This window comes from Epinephelus fuscoguttatus, linkage group LG9 (genome assembly GCF_011397635.1).
Source record: "Epinephelus fuscoguttatus linkage group LG9, E.fuscoguttatus.final_Chr_v1".
NCBI classification, from domain to species: domain Eukaryota; kingdom Metazoa; phylum Chordata; class Actinopteri; order Perciformes; family Serranidae; genus Epinephelus; species Epinephelus fuscoguttatus.
This window is the reverse complement of record NC_064760.1, coordinates 4,130,611-4,154,000: the sequence shown is the minus strand read 5'-3', so window position 1 is coordinate 4,154,000 and position 23,390 is coordinate 4,130,611. Positions and strand designations below refer to the sequence as shown.

At 42.4% G+C, this 23,390-nt stretch overlaps 1 protein-coding gene across 2 annotated transcripts in view; it reads left to right on the top strand.

Moving 5' to 3' along the window:
* mgat4b (alpha-1,3-mannosyl-glycoprotein 4-beta-N-acetylglucosaminyltransferase B) overlaps window positions 1-23,390 on the top strand; it is a 175,729-nt gene that overhangs the window by 79,604 nt on the left and 72,735 nt on the right. For both annotated transcript variants that reach the window (XR_007450112.1, XM_049586441.1), the window contains exons 5-6: window positions 8,635-8,681; window positions 10,916-11,029. Coding sequence is in view for 1 of the 2 variants with exons in the window: in XM_049586441.1 (XP_049442398.1) it covers window positions 8,635-8,681; window positions 10,916-11,029 (161 nt within the window). In the remaining variant the exon portion in view is untranslated. The remainder of the gene's footprint in view (window positions 1-8,634; window positions 8,682-10,915; window positions 11,030-23,390) is intronic.

Here is a 23,390-nt window from a genome sequence, read left to right as displayed (position 1 = left end):
GTGTTTTGGATCTGCAGGGGGCTCCGGTTGGATTTGTGTTGCCCTGCTGAGTTACGTCACATGTTCTTCCTCTGCTCTCTCAGCGCGACACGCTTCAGTCATGTAAAATTCATGGTGCACATCTCTCCACTTTAAAAGCTTTAAGTGCTTTTGCTGCTCGTTGTTTGTCTGCAGAAACAAACCCTGCCGAGACACCGTGTGAGTTGATTCTTCAGTCCGCAAAGATCTGAAACGTGAACATCCGACAAGAGCTGAGCTCTTTTTAAATTCGAGTTCAGTCTGAATCCGTCAGCGAGGAAATGCAAAAGGAGGGAGGAAATTGAAAACTGTGTCTGTGAGATAAAAACAAAAAACCTGAAGGGGATTTTAAGTATATCAGCCGGCAGGAGCAAGAAAAAAAGAGGAAGATATCAAAATGACAAATGGAGACACAAATGAAAACAAACTCGGTGAGCAGCAGACCAAGGAGGGGAGCTGAAAATGAGGGTGTAAAGGAAATGAAACCGAGTGTGATACGAACACGCTGCTGGACTGTAGAGCCAGAAAAACGTCTCTGGTTCAGCTCAAATTTATGCTCCATTTTTTTCGTCCTAACTGTAACAGCAGCTTCACCAGACGTACCAGACTCTCAGAGCTAATGTCTGAAATAATCTCTCTAATCAGACCAAGTGTGAAAAATGTCCTGTGAAGGAGCAACGGACTCCAACTAATCGCTATAAAAAATGTATTACTGCTGATGGGTGCAGTAAAACTATATTTTCTTAAACACTTCCTCACACCACCATGTTGCATCAAACAAAAACTGACAAAGCAAATGCAGAATACTGAACTGAAGGTCTTTCACACATCTGTTAGTTTGATTCAGGAAAGAAAAGGTTTATTTCTCACATGTTTTTACAACAGATACAGTCAGTAATCATGGGAATCCCACAAAATGTAACATCCTTTTACACCGAGGAGGAAAACAGCATACTGAAGAGTTGCTGCGTGGCTTTCCAACTTGGACTTAAGGTTGATTGTGTTTCTTTATTTTGACGGATGTGTCCAGCTTTGGGTCGCCCCTAGATCCTTACAGGAGGGAGCTGGCACCTTGTGGAACCCTTAAAAGAAAAACTGCCTCCAGACCATGTGGAGGGTGCCGGTTTTAAGGGATTGCGTGTGGTAATGATTTAGAGGAGGAGCAAGTTGACCCAGCCTTCCCTCCCTCCGCTGCCCATTCCAGAGAGATCTGTCAGAGTGCCCTGATTGGTGCTGATGTTCCTTGTTTATTATGGTGGCAGAAGAATAAGGAAATTAAATAAATCAGCAAGCAACTAAAGCCCTTTTACACTGCCAGATTTTCCACGAATGTTGGGCCTTTTTGCCGGCAAGCTGCGAGCGTTTAGACACACAGAGGCGGATTGGCGAGTTGATCCGAGGTGCCCAATTTTCCTCCTCGTAGGGTAGACATATTGGTGGAACCCTTTTAGTTTAAACAGACCGAGGCCGCCTTCCGCAACGGGAGGGGCTGTTGATGACTTGTGGGAGGAGCTGTCGATGGCGCTGCACGTGCGAGCCACTGGCGGTGGACAAACAGGAAACAGCTGCTAGCAGGAATTAGCGAGCAGCTAGTAGCAAGAGGGAAACACAAACCTGACAGACACTGTAAAGATGAGCAACTGGGGAGACAAGGAATTGTGCGCCCTCCTTGCCCTCGCAAAAGAAGAGGGCATTAACCGTCAGATGACGGGGACGGTGAAGAACGGGCCAACTTACGAGAGAATCACCGAAGGACTGACCAGCCGTGGCTTCCCTCTCACGTCACTGTTTACGTCACACGCTGAGCTACACGTTTTGTTACTTGCTCACGCCCCCCATTGCCCCGAAAAAGGCGCATTCTGTATAAACAAAAGTAGGTAGGCGGCATTTTGCTGCACTCCCCGATTTTGTTTTTATACTGCCAATGCTGAAAAAAGACTGATTGGGCTTTCCTGCAAATTTGCACAATTCCTTTCTAGAAAGGGCTATAGAAACAACAGAAATAGTAACATAAAAATGGACTCCATCAAACAGATTTCTGACCAGCTTCAGTGTTAAACCCCATGTCAAAAATCTTGGCGTGGTATTTGACTCCGCTGTAAAGTTTGACAAGCAAATAAACGCAACTTTTTCCAACACTGCACCCTATCCAAAATCAAACTGTCTCTCTCCCTCAAAGTCCTGAAGATAGTCACCTACGCTCTCATCTCCTCTCCGTTTGGGCTGCTCTAGCTCTCTGTACACCGTTATGAGTTTGTCCTCTCTGTCACGCCTCCAACTGGTTCAGAGTGGCGCTGCCAGACTCCTCACAGGTGCCTGGAAGAGAGACCATATCACACCTGTCTTGGCCTCCTCTCCACTGGCTGTAAAGTTCAGAACTGATTTTAAGGTTCTCCTGTTCGATGGTCTGACCCTGTCCTCCACCGCAGACCTCCTAACCCCTTATTCTACACTCAGGTCCGTCAGGTCAGCTGACCTGGGGCTCCTGGCTGTCCCATGCTTGTTTCCCTTTCCTTATTTCTCCTTTTGCTTCCTTCTTTATCTCCTTTTTCCCTTCATTGTCATTTCACTCACACCTCCTAAACCTTTCCTTCTCTTCATCCTCTACTTAATCCTGCTTTTCTTCTCTACTTCTTCTTTTCTGATGTTGTTATCCTTCGTTTCCCCTGCTTCCTCTTTTCCTTCTCTTTCATCCTACTTTTCTGTCCGACTTCCTCTTGTACGTCACTTCATCCTTCATTTCATTTCCTTCCTTTCTCCTCTTTGTTTTTCTCTTCCTTCCTGTATCTCCTCCTCCTTTCCTCATACCCCCACCTCTTCTTCTCTTTTCCTTTCCTTTATCCTGCTTCTTTCTTTATTTCTTTCTCATCCTCCTTCTTTTTCTTCATTTCTTCATTCCTTCTGTTCCTTCCCTCTTTCTTTCTTCTCTTCTTTTCTTGTAATGTCTTCCTCTTCTTTTCCACCACCTTTTTCCTTTCCTTCATCCTTCATTTGTTACCCTCCCATTTTTCCCTCCTCAGTATTTTCCTTTCCCTCTCCGCTTCTTTTCCATTTCTCCCACGCTTCCTTCTTTTCTTCCCTTCATTGTCATTTCATTCACACCCCTCCTCCTGTCAACTTCATCTTTCCTTCTCTTCTCTTTTTCTTCACCTCTTCATTCCATCTGTCCCTCCTTGTTTTCTTCCTTCCCTTCTTGTCTTTTGACCTTTCCTCTTCTTCTCCACCTTCTCTTTTTATTTCATTCATCCTACTTTTGGTACCCTGCCAGTTCCTTTTCCTTCCTCAATCTTTTCCTTTCCCTCTCAACATCTTTCTGTCCTTCTTTATCTCCTTCTTTCCATTCCTCCCATACATCCATCTTTTCTTCCCCTTCTTCTCATTTCATGCACCCCCCCCCTCCTCTCACCTACGTCAAGCTCAGGGGTGATCGTGCCTTTGCACAGCATCCCCCTCCTGATCAGATCTGCCCCCTCCGCTGACTCTTTTAAGTCCAGACTCCAAACCTTCTTCTATTCATCAGAGTTTGAGTCCCCCTGACGAGGCTTTCTTTGACGTGTGCATGTGTAGCTGTGTACCTGACAGCTGTGTTGCCTCTCACGTGTGTGTTTTTAGCGACTAATTTCCTTTGTACAGCACTTTGGTCAGCGTGAGTTGTTTTTAAAAGTGCTTTCTAAATACATTTGGGTTGAGTTGAGACATGATTTCACTGGACAGGAGGGGGATGAAAACAAACTAAAGCCTAGTTCACATTACACGATTTTCACCCTGATTTTGTGTCACGGAGACAATCGTAATCCTTCTGTTCATACCTGGCGATGTGGGTTTCTGTCAGCGGCAACTCGCCAACTGCGTTACAACCTGAGTGTGCACACCACAAGATTTCTCCACCGAGCCCTCGCCGACAGAGCCCCAGATAACGCGGTGACGTCACCAAACTTGGAGAGGACACATCGTAAAGGCATGGATATTCTTTATTATCCTGGGTCCAAACACAGCGCGCTCCCCGTGTTGTTGTTGCTTGCCGGCTTGTCAGTGTTGCCAGATCTTGGGAGAGAAACAAGCAACCAGGGCTATGGAAACAAGCCCAAAAGAAGCGACTATCATGCCTTTAAGTAACTTATTAGACGGATATATATAGAGGAAGGTGACGTTTAGAGAGCAAGCTCAAATAAGCAACTCCACTTTAGAAACAAGCCCAAAGTTGCGGACCTGGCAACCCTGCGGCTTGTCCTCCTCACATTTCTTCCGTCCTCCTGCGGGCTGACGTGGGACATATCCCGCCTCTCATTGGCTGATGCTCTTTGTCAGTCGTGTCACACAGTACTCCAGTTTTCTAGCATGCCAGATATCCAGTCCCAGTCACAGACGAGGGGGCGACTTGCTCGTACGCTTGTTCATACATGAGGACTCGTGGTGGCAGACTATCTGCCGACCCAAGGTGGCTCTCAAGATCCTCTGCGACGTCAACATCGTGGTGAAATCGTGTAATGTGAACTAGGCTTAAAGCTGTCAGATGAATGTAGTGGAGTATAAGTACAATATTAACCTCAGAGATGTGGAGTAAACTTATAAAGTTACAGAATATAGAATACTCAAGTAAAGTACAAGTACCTGGACTTTGTGCTTGTGTACAGTGCTTGAGTGAATGCACTGAGTTTCATTTCACCACTGCCGACAGGTCCAAATGAACCACACAGACAAACACAAATGATTCATTGTAAATGAGTCCCATCCTTCGCCTCAAACCAAACGGCTCTCTCTCAGTTGGCTTGCTCATGTGCATCTGATGGAAACCTCCTTGAGTCTGTTAGGTGGAGCTTTAACTTTCCACCAAACTGAAACAAACTCCTGCAGCTCGTCACCTAAACAACCACCTCACTGTGCAAAACTGATCCACAACCAGGAAAATGTCTCAGCCTTGTTTTGGGCTGTTTCAGAGGAAAGAAATCTCTGGTGTTAAAATGGTCAGATATAAACAGGAACTGTCAGCGTTGACATCAGAAACCCCCGAGACTCAGAGAGGGAAAAGCTCTCGGTAAATAGTGACAGTAAAAAAAAAAAAAACATGGAGAAGCATCATCAGGGAGCAGCTCTACACTGCGTCTGCTCCTCATTAACACTGAGCTCTGCAGTAAGCTCCACCCAGCTGGCACCTCCAGGACGCCAAAACAAACCACACACAACTCTCTGCAGAGCTCGACTCTGCTCGGCTGGTGGAAACATGTGTGACCTCACAGCGACCCGCGGTGCCAGATGATTGGATCCCAGAAGGCAACCCCATCTGGGATGTGATTGGCCGAGAGGGAGGCTGAACTCTGATGTCATCTATTGCTCAAGTTGTTGTTGATGTTCGAGAGGGAACAAAAATATTCAGATGATCTCAGTCTCCCGTGTATGTGTGTGTGTGTGTGTGTGTGTGTGTGTGTGTGTGTGTTATGGCTTGAACAACACTGTGGGTAATGAACGCCAATAAGTTTGGCGTTGAATGCGAAACAGAAAACATGCGTCTTATTGAATCCGCCGTCTGTTGCAGAGGAACCACGTCTGGGCTGGGAGGCAGGGTGGACAAAATATTAGGAACACCTGTCAGTGTAACAGAATTTATTACGAACTACATCCTCCAAAAGGACCATAAAGTTTAACTCGTCTCTAAAAAAGTTTTAACAAGGAGGATTTACTGCATGGCTGTTTTATTAGACTGCAGTAGCTCTAGTTTGGTGTACCTAATAAACTGGAAACTGAGTGTATTTGACATGTTGTATATTTCAGTCAGAGAGGCTGTTTGCAGGTAGATTACCATCCATTTATGTTGGTAGTGATTATCAGCCTTACAGGTTAAAGGCTCCTGCTACAGCGACGAGTATGTTCACAATACCGTCATCAGAGATTTAACAGCTGTTCACGAAACTTTACATTTCTTTACTTTTCAACAACACTGTTGTTAACATGTGGTTACATTTAGGAAACAAAATCACTTGGTTATGGATGGGAATAGAGCATGTTTTGGCTTAAAATACCCAGTTTTGGGACACAATCCCTGCTGGAATGGTAGCTATGACTCATTAAAAAACACCTGCTTTTGGTGGCACAATCCCCGCTGGAAACAGAATCATGGCTTGGTTAAAAAAAGAGAAAACGCTTTTGGTGGCAGGATCCTTCCTGGAAACGCAGTAATGGCTTGGTCGTGGTGGCACGGTGCCAGCTGGAAAGGCAGCGATGTTCCCGCAAAATATACCCACTATTGATGGTACAATGCCTCCTGCATGCAGTAACGGCTCAGTAAAAATGACGCACTTTCAGTGGAAACGCAGTAGGGCTGACCCAAAAATTCGAAGCGTCAAAGCTTCGTTTGGTGGCACGGGATTCGATTGTGGAATAAAAAAATTTGAAGCTTCAGCTCTTTTTTTTCTGTTTTTTGGGGGGAGGCCTTAAACGCAACACTAACCCCCACCAGTCCAATACTGACAAGCACACTCAGAGCTGCAGACATGTCCAAGAGGTCATCAGATGTGTGGTTGCATTTTAAAATATGCCCCGACAACCCCCAGAAAGCAGAGTGCCAGGTTTGCCAAAAGCGATTGACATATCACAACTCAACAACAAATTTGGGAAATCACTTGAAAAACGTAAGTAGTAATAGAAAAAGAAAAATCTCCGACAAGGAAATAGAAAGCCCGACGCACAATGGAGACCTGCTATTATCCTGCTTGAACACAGACGACTAAATTCTTTCAACAATGTGACTCAAAATAATGATAAAATAGATTTTATTGATGTAAAATATGCATTTTCCTGTACCACCGTTCTGCTCTGAGTCTGGTGTCAGAGACACTTCTGATGTTTGATTGTGCTGCAGTATACGTTGAGGGTTTTAATTTAGTGTTCAGTCAAAAGTTAAACACTACTTATCACCGACCATTAGTGTTTTTTCGTTTGTGTTTTTCGTCGTCGTCGAATGCTTCGAATTAAATTCGTTCTGAGCTCCGAAGCTTCGAATGTCCATAAATGGATTCGAAGGTCAGCCCTAAAACGCAGTGATGGCTTGGCAAATAAACAACACCCATACTACGCCAACTAGTATGTTCAGAATGCCGTCATCATTTGTCATCAGAGATGGCAAAACTTTACATTTCTTTACTTTGAACAACACCTTGGTTGATGTGTGGTTATATTTAGGAACAACATCACTTGGTTATACGTAGTTAGGAAAAGACCATGTTCTAGCTTAAAATACCTAGTGTTGGTACACAATCCGTGCTGGAAACGCAGGTCAAAAACACCACTTTTGGTGCCACAGTCCCTTCTGCGTGCAGTAACGGCTCAGTCAAAAGTACGCTGTTTTGGTGGCACAATTCCTGCTTGAAACACGGTGATGGCTTGGCAACAAAACAACACCCATGCTACAGCGACTAGTATGTTTTCAAAACTCTGGGGTTGTGTTTGACTGTGCAGGACAGGTAACGCGATGTTTAGTTTGCTTCTAATATAACATATAATGTCATATATGTCAACACAGCATCCAGTTGCTAATGGCTGACGTTAGCCTACTGTAGCGTAGCCTCTGAAACATTAACGTTATCTTCCTTGTGCGTTTCCACTTACTAGTAACGTTAACGCTACTATCTAACGTTAGCACTGTGACCTTATTCTAAAACTCATCAGTCATCACTGACTCCGGTTGAGAGTTAAAACTCACTTCCGTGTATCTGACGTTACCTTGCCAACGCCTACGTCTATCATAGACGTAATGAGGACGTAATGGAGGAGGGGGGAGTAGGCCTTTGGAGGGAGGTGGAGTTGTGGATGTTCCAATTTTTTCTTAGTGCTGTGTGAAATGCAAGAAAGGTAAGAGTTGCTTTACCAGCCGCTAGCAAAGCTTTACATTTCTTTACTTTTCAACAACACTGTGGTTAACGTGTGGTTGTATTTAGGAACAAAATCAATTTATTATGGTTCGGAAAAGAGCGTGTTTTAGCTTAAATACCCAGTTTTGGTGGCACAATCCCAGCTGGGACGGCAGCTCAGTAAAAGACACCCAACTTTGGAGGCAAGATCTCTGCTAGAAATGCAGTGACGGCTCGTCAATAAAGTTCTTTTGGCATCATGATTTCCAGCAGTTGATGAGGGATGAGCGTTCATGCATTCATCTGTGTTCATGCATTCATCTGTGTGCATCAGTCATGTTACAGTTGTAATTCGGGGCTCAGGGTTAGTTTTGGTCTGAGTGCCGGCTTTTCCTCCGTGCTGCATTGGACTCAACAGTAAGCTGCTCTCTCATTGGTCTGTTGAGGGCAGAAAACTGACACGCATCATCGCAGACTGACACTCGTCAGCTCGATGAAATATACCACTGTCCTTGAACGCAGCGTCAGCACGCGTCAGCTGACCTGAAGTCATTCACTGGTTCTGCTCTTGAAGAGTTTTTAATCTTATTTGAATGGATCAAAAAGCAGTGTGTGTCGACTGCAGCGCCATCACCTCCTGTTCCCTCTGCTGGTGTCACACTGACACCTGAATGTGTGTGTGTGTGTGTGTGTGTGTGTGTGTGTGTGTGTGTGTGTGGTAAATATAACGGCTCTAAACTAGTCTCCCCTGTGTGTGTTTTTGTGTCTTCAGGCTGACCAGCAGTACGCCAGCAGTGTAGCAGACAACCTGAAGCGCCTGTAAGTCCACCTGCATGATGGGATGCTGTTTCTGTGTGTGTGTGTGTGTGTGTGTTTGTGTGTGTGTGTGTTGCGTTTGTTGTCGGCTCGTACACGGCAGCCTTTGATCGCTGCTGCGTGAACAGCTGTGTGTGTGTGTGTGTGTGTGTGTGTCATTGTTCACGGCATGCAGTCAAAGTGCAGCATGTTAAATCGTGACTAATTTATCACACACACACACACACACACACACACACACACACACACACACACACACACACACACAGGATGAACTGTGTCAGCAGCAGGAACCTTTTGTTGTACAAACACTCAAAGATCAAGCTTGATTACTCCTTCTCCACCCCTTCTTCCTTTCCTTTCTCCATCTTTCCTTCTCTACATCCTTAATCCCTTCTCTACTGCATTCTCTTCTTCTCGACCGCTTTATTTCCCTCTCTCTCATCCTTGTTTCCTTTCCCTTTCTTCCCCCACTTAATCTCCTTATTCCCCTTTATCTCCTTCATTCCCATTTAGCTCACATTCCCTCCTCTCACCTCCATCTTTCCTTCTCTACTTCCTGTTTTACTCTCCTTTATCCTTCTTTTCTCTCCTACCTCCTGCTGTTCTTCTTTTCTTTACCTCCCTCTTCATTCCCTCTTTCTTTTCCTTTCCTTCCCTTATCTCTCATCCTTGTTCCCTTCCTCTCACATTCTTTCCCTCTTTATCTCTGTTTTCTCTTTTCTTCCCTTCAGTCCAATTTCCATTCATATTTCCTTCATCTTTCCTTCTCTACATCCTCTTTTCCTTTCCTAAATTGTGTTTTATCCTTCTCTTCCTTCCTATCTCCTTCTGCTCTTTTTTCATCCTTCTTTCCTACCTACTTCTTTGTACTTGTGTTTATCCATCTCTCTTTTCCGACCCTCTTTCTTCCTTCCCAACCCTTCTTTCTCATCCTTTTTTCCTTGTTTCCTTGACAATTTGTTCTCATCCTTTCTCTCCTTCTTTATCTCTTTTTTCTCTTCCCTTTCCTTAATTGTTGTTTAATTCACGTCTTCTGTCTTTTCTTTTCCTTTATCCTTCTTCTTTTCCTGTGTTGTTATCATTCTTTTGACTTCCTTCTCATTCATCCGACTTCCTCTTGTTCTTCACGTCATCCTTCATTTTCCCGATCTTTTCTTTCTGTCTGTTCCTCTCTCTTTCCTTCCGTTCCCTTTTCCTCTTTGTTTTTCCTTCCCTTCCCTTTCTCCTCCTCCTTTTCTTGTAAATCCTCTCCTCTTCTTCTCTAAATCATATTTTCCTTTCCTTTGTCCTGCTTCATCCTTCCTTTCTTTCCTACCTCCTCCTGTTCTTCCTTTCATCTCTCTTTCCTACCTCCCTCTTCCTTCCGTGTGTTCATCCTTCTTTCTTTACTTTGTCCTCCTTGTTTTTCCTACCCTCTTTCTTCTGTCCCTTCCCTTTCGTCCTTCCTCACCTAGTCTCTCCTTCTTTATCTCCTTTTTTCTCTTCATTCTCACTTCATTCACACCTCATACATCTGTCTGTCTCTACTCTATCCGGTGTTTCTTGTCTACGTCTTTTCTGATGTTATCCTTCTTTCCCCCGCTTCCTCCTTCCCTTCTTTTCTTTTAACCTCGTTCTCTTCTTCTCTCCTTTTTCCTTTCCTTCATCCTTCATTCGTTACCCTCCCTTTTTTCCTTCCTCAATCCTTACTACTTCTTTTTGCCCTCTGCTTCTCTACATCTTTCTTTACTTCTTTATCTCCTTCTTTCCATTTCTCCCATACCTCCCTCTTTTCTTCCCTTCCTTCTCATTTCACCCTGTCACCCACATCTTCTCTACCCCCTCTTTTCCTTCCCTGTATCCTCCTTCCCTTCTCTCTCATCCTCCTTGTCTTCCCGGCCTCCTCCAGACAGTCCCTTCATCCTTCCTTTTTCCTACTGCCTCTCTCGTGCTGTTCCTCCCTCTTTCCATTTCCTACTCTTTCCTCTCTCCTTCTTTCTTTGTCAGCCTTCTATTCTTTTCTAAATACAGCTTTTTTCCTACATGTCTGTCTCTTTGTTTTCTAAGCCAGATGTGTTTTCCTTTCTCACCCTGAGAGTTGTGATTACAGTGACGTTTATGTTGTTGCACGCTGTCGTCTGATTCTCTTAGTTTCAATTAGCTTTATAGTCATGACAGGTAAAGACATTGTGTCATATATATGATATAATATATATATAGTATATTAATAATCAAACATCTTCTGTGTGTCTCAGTTTTCCAGCAGAGATTCAGTCGGGTCTGTTGGAGGTCGTCTCCCCGTCCGTCCACTTCTACCCCGACTTCTCTCGACTCCGAGAGTCCTTTGGAGACCCGAAGGAGAGAGTCAGGTCTGTTCATGAACATTAGTGTGTGTGTGTGTGTGTGTGTGTGTGGCTTCAGTACAGGAAACTCCTCTTTCACTCTTCAGTCTGTTTTACGAAGTGAGTCATCGTCAGTATAATTTTTCTCTCAGCAGCTGTTTGGAAAGTTACAGAACTTTAGTTACTGAGCAGCTTTAATCATTTATTCCTCATTAACTCTAATTTCATCTACTTTTGTTCTCCTGCTGTAAATGATTTTGTGTCTGATCACAACACGTAGCTCTGTTGAATAATGATCAGCAAAATTCACTTATTACAACGAACAGTTTTAGCTGCCGGCACTTCGTACATCATCATGTGGAGTTTGTTTTTATGCCTCAGCGCTGGTGATAGCCGCGGCCGGAGGCATTATGTTTTCGGGTTGTCCTTCCATCCCATTCCTGTGAACATCATATCTCAAGAATCGTGAGGGAATTTCTTAAAATTTGGCACCAACATCTACTTGGACTCAAAAATAAACTGGTTAGATTTTGGCAGTCAAAGGTCAAAGACACTATGACCTCGTCTGTCTCATTCTTGTAAACACAATATCTCAATAACACCTTATAGGAATTTCTTAAAATTTGGCACCAACATCTACTTGGACTCAACAATAAACTGGTTAGATTTCAGCAGTCGAAGGTCAAAGACACTGTGACCTCGTCTGTCTCATTCTTGTGAATGTGATACCTCAAGAACACTTTGAGGGAATTTCTTGGCACAAAGGTCCACTTGGACTGAACAATGAACTGATTAGTCTTTGGTGCTGAAAGGTCAAAGACACTGTGACCTTGCATCTGTCTCATTCTAGTGAACGCAGTATCTCAAGAAGGCTTTGATGGAGTTTCTATTAATTTGGCACAAACGTCTACTTGGAATAAACAATGAACTGATTAGACTTTGGTGCTAAAAGGTCAAAGACACTGTGACCTCATCTGTCTCATTCTTGTGAACATGATATCTCAAGAACACCTTGAGGGAATTTCTTAAAATTTGGCACAAAGGTCCACTTGGACTGAACAATGAACTGATTAGTCTTTGGTGCTGAAAGGTCAATGACACTGTGACCTTGCATCTGTGTCATTATCGTGAACGCAGTATCTCAAGAGGGCCTTGAGGGACTTTCCATTAATTTGGCACAAACGTCTGCTTGGAATAAACAATGAACTAATTAGATTTGGCGGTCAAAGGTCAAAGACACTGTGACCTCATCTGTCTCATTCTTGTGAACGTGATATCTCAAGAACACCTTGAGGGAATTTCTAAAAATTTGGCACAAACATCCACTTGGACTTGGAATCTTGGTTCATTTTTGATCAGTGCTACTCAGTTTTACCAGCCTCCAATACAATGAACAGTATGAAGCCAATTTCCTGTTTACAAACTCTCATATTACAGCCAAACTGTCCACTGAAATATGTATCTGATTTTAGGTTAGAAATAGGCAATAGGCATGTTGCTCAGTTAGTAGTCCAGTCTCGTCTTGTCCTGACGTTGTTTGAATGAAACAGCTTTAAGTGTAAACGTCTGAGTGAGTTTAAAAGTTTCTGATTTTATTGAGTCTCTGACTTTTACTTTAATCTGACAAACTGACTTCATATAACGGCAGTTTATCATAATTAAAGGGCACACACACACACACACACACACACACACACACACACACAGAGTCATTTACTGGTATACCTGGATGTGTGTGTGATTTATCAGCTCCAGTCATCAGAGGAAGTTGGTGGTAATGTGTGTGTGTGTGTGTGTGTGTGTGTGTGTGTGTGTGTGTTAAACTGCTCCCCAGGCATCTGTCAGCCTGTCATGGCTAATTCATGAGGTTCTGAACCACACTGAGTTAGCTAACTAGACACACACACACACACACACACACACACTTAAATTGGCCTTTTCGCCTTCTTGTCTCTTGACAGAGTCATCCTTAAAGGAAACACACACACACACAACGCACACTCGCTTTCCCTCTCTTCCTTCAGGGGTCAGTGTGCAGATCGAAATGACATCATTTTAGTTAATAAACTGTTGCTCCACCCCTTTGGCCCTGTTACCGTGGTAACACAAGAGACAGGAGGGAAAGAGGAGGTGAGTAGAGGAGGACAGGAGGATAGAAATGTAGACAAGGAGTAAAGTAACAGGGAGGGATGGAGCAGGGTAAAGCCCAGGACACACCAGGATGTAAAATGGAGAAACTTTGCGTCGAAATAAAGTTTCGTTTTGGTAAATTTGGCCAAAAGCAGACTGTCTCGATGGTGTCGACCTTTGAGGGGGCGGAGAGTCCAAAACAGAGGAAGCTATTGTGGATTATGATGCGTTTGTTTGCACTGGGAAGTCAAAATTTCCAAGATAAATTTCAACTACTACTACAACTACTGCTTTAACTGCTACTTCTATGACGGCTACAATTTCTGCTGCTGCCACTGCTACAACTACTGCTGCTAATGCTAGTGGTGGTACTATTACTACAACCATTACCGCTACCATGTGTATTACTACTACTACTACTTCTAGTACGACTACTGCTGCTACGACTGCTACTACTTTTAACGCTACTATTGTTGCTATTGTAACCAGTAGCATAGTAGTGTTAGTAGAGTTACTACTACTCTTACTGCTGGTGGTAGCAGAACAACTTCTTCTTTGACCACTCCTGGTAGGAGTAGTACTTCCTGCACTACTACTGCTGATGTTATTACCATTACAACTAGTAGCATAGCAGTAGTAGTAGTAGTAGTGGAAGTAGTAGTTCAACTTCTGCTGCTGGTAGTAGTACTAGTAGTAGTAGTAGTAGTAGTACTACTACTACTACTACTTCTAGCACTACTACTGCTGCTGCTGCTATTACTACTACAACTAGTAACGTTGCAGTACTAGTAGAGCTACTACTACTGGTAATAGTAGAACTACAACTTCTTCGACCATTAGTACTACTACTGGTAGTAAAAGAACTACTGCCTCTTCTTCTGCTTCTAGCACTACTACTGCTGCTATTATTACTACTACATCTAGTAGCATTGCAGTACTAGTAGAACTATGACTACTGCTACTACTGGTAGTAGTAGAACTACTACTTCTACTATTACTACTACTGCCTCTTCTACTACTACTACTACTACTACTATCTCTGCTACTAACACAACTACTGCTGTTGCTACTATTCATAGTGCTTCTGTACATTTTTTAACAATGGGGCTGTCCCATTTTTCCACACTTTGCTGAGTGCGCTTGGTTACGCACACACTTTGGTGACGTTTTGCCACGTGGAACGTACATTTGCCTATAGTGTTCAAGCACGTATTAAGTGGCCAAGTACGCAGGGATATTTAAACGAAATTGGGACAGACTTGACAGCGCCCCTTACATTGCGCATTGGATGTTATTCTCTGCGAACAAAAACATTATCCGAACATGATCCAGTTTAGAAAAGGGTGTAAAGAAATAATTTTCTTGTAGGGATGAGAAAAGGTGTGGATAATCAGCAGGGATCTGCAGCTGTGATTTATGTTGAGCTGATGTATTTATGTGTATGGATATGTGAGTATATTTTCATGTTGCTACATGAAAAGTTCGTGATATTTCTATAACATGCATTTAAGGAAGTCAGTTAATTTGCTGGCATATATAACACTTCGTTGGATATCTAAAGGAAAGTTAAAGATTATTAATTAGTGAATAAAAGGGGTAGGGTTAAATAAGTTACTGCTGTTTTGTAGTATTTTTCATGTTCGAAATAAAGACATCAGTCAAAAGAAATGACGGAGCAAACTACTCACCTGTATCCATCAGCTGCAGTATTTTTAGCCCCGGTAAACAGGTAATCGTTTTCTGTTCTTAACTTAATGAATTGGAGCGTTTGTTCTGTGGTCCCTATTTCAGATAACTTCTGTGGTTAGTAAATAACTCCAGGGCAAAGCTTGATGTGAATTTCCTCACCACAGACACATTAACAAAGCTTCCTAACATGTACCATCATGATGCTATGATATGAACGGGACTATGACATAGAGTTAGATTTATAAAACATTTTTCTTATGTTGAAATTTCTTCGGCAGCATATAGTGGGCAGACTTCACCAGCTTCTCCTTCTTTAGTTTACTGGCGGAACTCCACCAGCTGGTGATGCATTGTGGGATTTATACTTGGCCAAATACTGCTCAGGTGCGGTTTAGCGTAAGTGTGGGTAAAGTACAAATCAAGCGCACTGCACTTTTGGTCGTCATAGAAATGGGATACACTTGCGCACTTACACTAAGCACTTGGACGCACACATCAAGTGTTCAAGTGCGTAAGTGTGATCAAGCACGCATAATGGGACAGGCCCAATGACTTCTTCAGCATACTTTCGGCTACAGAAACCTTTCAAACATTGAAATGTTCAGCTCCTTATGGACACTTATACTTGTATTGTTTTTGTTTTCACTTTGTTTGCTTTTTAAAGTGTGAAGCATTTCTTCTTTTAACCTTTCAGTTCATTTCAACTTCCACATTTGACACTTTTACAGTTTAGCTGCTAGTGCTGTATGTCAGCTCTCGGCTTCTTTAGCTTAAACAGTTCAGCTTCCATTTCTCCTGGATTTTCGCGTTTCCAGCAATTTGTTTTATATTTCTGCATTTTCCGCCATGGTTTTGAATTCATGCATTTTCTACAGGAAATACATTTCTAGTTGCAAACCAACACTGTCCATTAAGTGGAGGTTAAATCCAATTTTTAAGATTTAAATGTCTTTATTCATACTACTGCAACACAAGTACTACCACCGTTCGTAGTACGTGTTCTGTACATTTTTTGATGTCGACTTCTTCTGCAAACTTTCAACTGTTCAAATGTCAAAACGTTCAGCTCTTTAAGGACGTAATGCTTCATACAGTTTAGCCTCCAGTTTTTCAAGTAATTATGTGTGTCAGCTCTCAGCGTCTTTAGGTTTTGTATTTGTTTTATATTTCTTTTAGGTGTGGTTTTGAATTAATTTCAGCATTCAGCATCCACATGCATTTTCTAACAAGATTTAAATATCTATGCATCATAATGATTATATTCATAATAATTCAGTTATTCAATAATAAATATTATTCATGTTGCATCAAATATCCAGTTTAAAAAAATCCTCTGTCAGTGTTTTGGATAAAGATTTAAGGTAAGTAATGAAATGAAAAATAAAAAAATAATAAATAAAACAGCTTTAAACTCCTGCAGGTGTTCAGGCTCTGTCAGATGCTTTCAGTCTATTATAACTTGTGTGTGAATGTAATGAGTTTTTTGAGTAGTGACATTTAAAAAGTTGCATTAATTGGATTAAAAGATCGAGATGATTAGTTTAACCTTTGTTTCATTTCATGAACTTCTCAGAATAGTTTGTCACAAAACAAACCAGGAGGTTCAACACCTCCCCCTGCTGCTGCTCGTCCTCCTCCTCCTCCTCCTCCTCCTCTCCGTGTCTGGTTACCGCTGAGTTATTTTCATCCACCTCCTCTGAAGAAACAGAAAACCGGTTTAAAACTTCCCTCTTCCCTCCTGATAATCCTGCAGTGGATTCTTCCTGTGGCTTCTGTAGACTATCTCCTCCTGCAGAGAGTCTGGAGGGATGAGAGGAGGTTTCACAGACGTCTGAGCTGGTTGGTGGAACAAAGAATAAAGAGTTTCAGGACTCTGAGTTTGAAGGAAGGACCGAACAGGTAGAAACTGTCAGATCTCAGCTGAGGAAGAGGAGGAAGAAGGCAGTAGTGGGTTGATGACAGACACCGAACGAACAGATTTCTCTTCATCATCTTCCAACTTTTGTTGGAACAGGGAGTGTGCTTGTTGTCGTCATTGTGAAGTCAAACCTTCGGCTCAAATAGAGAGAACTTTTTCTCTCTCTGTAATCAGTTTGTGGATTGATTTCCTTTAGTCTTTAAGTTCCTGTGAACATCAACTCATGGGGAAACACTGTCATTTCTTGTTACCAAATAATTACCAAACGTACCCAATGTCATCAACTTGCTCACTGATCTGTCTATCTACACACATATTTATAGATGGTTTGACAGCAACATTAATTGCAGCGCTCCCCTCCTCTCGACGCTGCTCACGACTGTTATAATCCACTAATAATGTAACTTTGACAATAAATAAATTTAACTGACTGTTGACTGTGATGGATTATTTATCTGCAGCTGTTTTAAACTTCTACAAATTGATTTTCATAGACGTAAACAGAAACCAACGGCTGCCTGGAAGGAAGGGAATCAATCTCACAACTGATTTTTATACCTTCGGAAATGTCAAGTGTTTATGATTTGTAGTGAGCGTGTTTAAAAATGTATAACTCGTCTCGTCTTTAAACACTTAAAGGAGTCAGTGAGCAGGAGATAGACAGATGTCAGCGGTGATTCGTCCTCTTTAACACTGTTTGTATGCAAACCAGAGGAGGAGAATGCCATTAAAAGTTTTCTCTCAGGACTCGGATGATCTGTCACTGATGGAGGACAGTAACAGGAGTCTGCATACTAAACACTGCTTGTTCACTTCACCTCATGAAAGCTGAGAATGAACTTTGGGGACTTGAACTTGAATTTTAAAGATGATGGACTTAAGTGACAGATAGGAGTGACAGGGTGACGAAATATTACCACCGGTTAATAAACTCATGACAACATCGGTGTTACAGATTCCACCGGATATTTTACAAAAAAGATATTAAAAGCAATACTAGAAAATGCATGTGGATGCTCAATGCTGAACATGCAGAAATATAAAATAATTGCCAGAAACATCTGAAAATCCTTAAAGCGCATAATGTTTTGACAGTAGTAGAAGTAGTAGTTCATCTCATATATAATGACGAAAACTCTGTGTGTGTGTGTGTGTGTGTGTGTGTGTGTGTGTGTGTGTGTGTTCCATGTTTTTCTCCTCACTGACTTGGTCAATCCATGTGAAATTTGGCACAGTGGTAGAGGGTCATGGGAGGATGCCAATGAAGCAATATTACATCAATTGGCCAAAGGGGGGCGCTATAGCAACCGATTGAAATTGCAAACTTTGAATGGGCATATCTCATGCACCGTATGTCGTAGAGACATGAAACTTTGCACAGAGATGCCTCTCCTCATGAGGAACACATTTGCCTCAGGAACCCATAACTTCCGCTTATATAGATTTTCCGCCATTTTGAATTTTTTGAAAAACACTTCAAATGGATCTCTTCCTAGGAAGTTTGAGCGATCTGCATGAAACTGGGTGAACATAATCTAGGGAGCAATATCTAAAGTTCCCTCTTGGCAAAAGTTGGAAAACTTCCTAAAACTGAGCTTCTATAAGGCAATGAATATTGCGGAGGGCGTGGCTCATCACATAAAGGTGTAGAACATCTCAAGGGTTTCACCCATCACCACGCAACTTTGTAGGCATATGACCACACATAATCTGAGGGGACCCCTCCATTATTGACCCCATCAAACAAAATGGGGGCGCTAGAGAGCTCATTTCTTATCTAGGCCTAACTGCCATATGGATTTTTACTAAACTTGGTAGATATGTAGAACAGGACGCCTCAAGGTGACTGGAGAAATTTAACTCTAATTGGCAACTGGGTGGCGCTATAACAACAGAAAAATGCTTCAAAATGGCTAAAATGCGACCGATCGCTGTGGCTCCCCCTGTGGACCAATGTTGGTGTTTTCTAATGTTTGGTATGACTAAGTCATGGTATGGTATGCTGTACATAATCACGGAAACTGTCAGTGTGTCATTCTGTCAGTCAGTCATTCTGTCTGTCCCACGTTTTTCTACTCACTGACGTGGTCAATCTATGTGAAACTGCACATAGGCATTGAGGATTGGCATAGGTAGAAGGTGACAAAGCTACCAATGGATATGGAGTAGTACTTTAAAAAGCATAAAAAGTAGAAAAAAAAGAACTCAATGTTTTGACATTTGAATGGTTTCTGTAGCTGACAGTATGCTGAAGTAGTGCTTAATCATAAGATGTACAGGAGAGGTAGTTGTATTAGAAGTAGCATAAGTTGTAGTAATGGTAGTGGCAGTAGTAGGTGTAGTAATACTAAAGAATTTTGCAAGAAATTTTGACAGGTGCCTGCTACATACTGTATGTACTGTATGTATTTGCAATATGTATTTAACACTCATAATCCCAAAAGTATCAACAGTAATATTAGTAGTAAATGATAGATGGAAAACGCTGATATAAAATGTTACGTGCTGTTTAAAATGGAGGTTCTGCTCCTGTCCTGTCTACATTTTAGTTTTATCCGCAATTTCCACATACTCCATCTGTGCCGCGCAGCGCACTGCGTAGCAGATACGTTCCCATTCTAGTGAATAGCTTCATTTCCACAGCGCCACGACACTTCGCTTCATTGGAAATATGCGCCAGGTCTATTTTTCAGCGACTGCGCGTCCATAGCATGTCAAGCCATGTAGCTCAGATCGCACCAAACCATAAACGTACAGCATCCAGTAAATTTCAAAACACAACACTATGCACAGACTACGGATCGTAACCTCTTAATATTTTAAAAATCACGTCACATCCTGTCGCACAAGATGTCAGTCAGTGCGAGGGTCCAAGGAAAGATGGACGAGGAGAAACTCATAGTTGAAGTGGAAAACCATAGTACTTTGTATGACACCACACATCCTTTCTACAAGGATATGAACAGAAAGAAGAAGACGTGGTGTGAAATTGCAGGAGTTTTGGGAGTGAAGTTAATTATCATTTCCAGAAACGCATTCAGTAGGCGAGGGTACGCGCCGTCAGTCGGCCCAGATGTTTTTACGTTTGTTGTGTCAAAAATGTGATCATACTCGCAGGTTAGGAGCGAATGAGAAAAAAATTGTCTCTCTCGTCGCTTGGAAGCTCACTAATTACGTAAGTGTGAGTGATTCCATGGGAACATTTCTGCAACCAGAACAAATTTTCCTGCATTCTGAGATATAAATTGTGTATGTAGAGTAAAAATTGTGCGACTGAGAGCAACTTTTTAAATTTTTTTTTTGGAATATTTTAAAGATGCTCGTCACTCTAGCGCTGAGTCACATGCTCTAGCCCTGTATCTTGTTACCTGTTTAAAGTTTGAATGAAGTCTCTAGCTGAAAATATGCATAAGCAGTTATATTTCAAAATGAAGTGGGTTGAAGAGGATTTAAAGATTTTCTCCATAGAAATGAATGGGAAAAATGTATTTCAAAAGAGCTGAATACAATACCATGATAGTAACAGTGCTGTGGTGTGGGTGTGGTTATGTTTAGGGACAAAAACCACTTGGTTATGGTTAAAAAAAGATCAGTTTTCGGCTAAAAATCCGTGTTTCTCCACTAACATGGCCGAAAATGTGTCGTTAGAAATACCTGCTTTTGTTGTTTGTTGGTCTCGAGCTGTTGTCTGCAGCTTGACAGCTGTCCCGTCTACGTGTCCCTCTGTCTCCCATCCTTCCCTCCTCACATGTACACATGTAATCAGAGCTATGCCACATGTATGACACATAAATCAAACATTGCTGTAGTTTGCAGAAACATGCAATGCCATCATTTTTCCTCCAGGGATTAGGCTGATGCCCGAACGCTGTGTGACACCTAGAAGTCATTTCTAAAAGGACTTAATTAAGACTCACTGTGGTCACATTTCAGCTGTTTTTGTTTGCTCTGTTTATTTTCATTTTAAAACACTGGTTCTTGTTGTTTGTCAGTTTCGGGTGGAGAAGCAGCTGACTCTCTCTGCAGCGTTAAACGGCCCCGCCGATCGCCGTAGGAGAGAATGTGAGAGACAAGGCTGCTTCTGTGTTAACTTTACTGGTCCCCTATAAAAAGCTCTTTTCCCCTGGATTGTTTTTAGACCTCAGCGGGATTATAAAAAGGCCATTGACTCCCTGTAGTAAAAAACACTTTAAACTGTGGGTAAATTGCTGTGTGAGAAGATGAGTGGAGGCTGGTGGAGAAGGGGAGGGGGTCATTTATTTATGGCACAATAAAGCAAAAGAGATGGGGGAGTGGAGGAGGGGGTTTCTCGTCTGCAGGGCTGAAGGAGTCAGACACCCTGTGTTTATCACATGGTCCATAAACCAACACAAAGAGCTTTTTCTGATATTGAATTGAAGGGTCAAAAATATTTTTGGGGGGGAGAAAGGTCATTTCAAGTTATTTCAAAACATTCAGAGAGGCTGCTGCTCACTGCGTCTTTAAATTCATGTTTTAAATGACTTGAAGTAATATGTTTCTATTCTAATTCAAAGACAGATGAAAGAAATAAATAAAGCTGCAAAGGTCATGAATAAATCTACTTTTTATAAGGATCCCCTCTAGCGCCAAGTGACCATGAGGGCACTCAGAGAGCGCAGACCTTCACCCAGGCCAAATGCCCTATCTCACAGTGAAAAATATTTTGTCTTTTCAGCCATGATTTGAATCCACCCCAAAATTTAATAGGTTCTTCTTCAGCATATTAAGCCAGTATGGTACAGTTCAGTTCAGTACGCTTTTTTTCCATTTCTACTGTGAAAAGTTGTGGATGGTACCAACAGAACTGTTCCTTAGCGTCCCCATGTTTGGTCCCCCCTCTGTTGGGGTACCTAGCACACAGATCTGGTACTAAAAGGTGGAGCTGTGAACACTGCAGTCTGATTGGTCAGTAGAGGACGGTCACTCTGCTCAGGGCTGAGTTGTGGCTGGTTTTGAGGCTCATGTAACCACTGTTCATAACGTGAAGTTATTGTGTCGGCGTGCAGCCTCGTTCTGTGGACGATAAACCAGGTGCAGACTTCCATCTGTGTCACCGCTGATGAGGAAATACAGCGAGTGCTGGACGGAGCAGTGAGTGACAACAACCCCGCCCACATTTAAGAGGACTGTCTGAACACACCGAGGGTCTAGGTACCATGTCTGAAGGCTTACTGCTGGTTCCAAAGGGACTGGACTGAAAGGGTTTGGTGGAGACGGGGCTTTTTACACCCTTCCGCCAAGCTTCATGAAAATCTGGCCAGTAGTTTTCCATAATCCTGCTGACAAACTAAACCGAAAAACATAACCTCCACGGCAGAGCTGGAAATCCCTGAACATTAAACTGATTTTCATCAGTCAGAGTATGTTTTTTATTGTTATGTAAGAATCATTTAAAAAAAAAAAAAACATACCAATGTTTATGTCAAAGAATTCAGTCCTGCTATATCGTCTAATCTTCATTCTTCACTAGATGACACAATGTTAAGGAAAGTTAAAAAATAACCATAGTATCTGCTCTGTGATTCAGATCCCCTCCAATATGTGTCGAGTTTTATGAAAGTCAAGCCGGTAGTTTTTTTATAATCCTGCTGACAAACTGAAAAGAAAACATAACCTCCATGTCCTTCCAGTAAAGTTATTTTTCAGATATTTTAACATCACAATTATTAAACTGGAAAGTAAACAACAATTTTATTAGGTACACATTTCATTTTTTCAATTCACCATTCTCTAAGTCCCGCCCCTGGACGCAGACTGGCCGATCAAAACGTGGCATCGAGCCGGCTCAGACCAGGGTCCGACAACAACACAGCTGCGCTCCACTGACTCTAATGCAGTCATTTCAGATTTCCTTCATTTTCAGACAACCTGGAGTAGTGTAGTGTAGTGTAGTGTAGTGTAGTGTAGTGGAGGAGTGTATTAATGATACTCGTTACCTGGAGAGGTTGGAAAAAGATATACGTTTCTTCCCTGTTCCAAAACCAAAATCAAACCCTGAAAAGTGTAGGGTTAGCTAGCTAGCTACTGAAGATATAGCCTACTGAATGTATACACATGCTGCTTTTGCTTTGTAATGATTATAACAGTGACACAAAGACCGACCCTGCTGTACAGGAACCAGTGAAGGGAAGCAGGGAAACTTTGCTCACATTCAACCAGCTGTGTGTCATCGCAGTGTGCGCAGATGAGCGTTGTTTATCTTCCCCCCGGAGATCTCTGCCCGTCTGGCAGCGGCACTGGGGCAAAGCCAAACACAGTTCATCTGCACACACTGTGATGCCACACAGCTGGTTCAATATCAGCAAAGTTTCCCGTTATATTCATTGTCTTGTGTGGCGATCAGCAGTGATGTGGTGGTTCACTTTTACACTGTGATCTGTAGCCTATAGTTCGGCTTTAGCTTTTAACTATCTTTGTCTTTTTAACCTGTTGTTGCTGCTGAGTCAGTTTGACATCCTGGATATATCCTTCAAACACAGACTGTAGACCCCTCTGTCTGCTTCTCTCTGGAATCACTCATTTTTCCAAAAATATAATAATATTTCTTCGGGGAGGGCAGAAGCAGAGCTCATGGCCGAAAACAGAAGTCAGAGTGGTTTACCGGGGAACATACGAAGCAGGAGAGTCGGG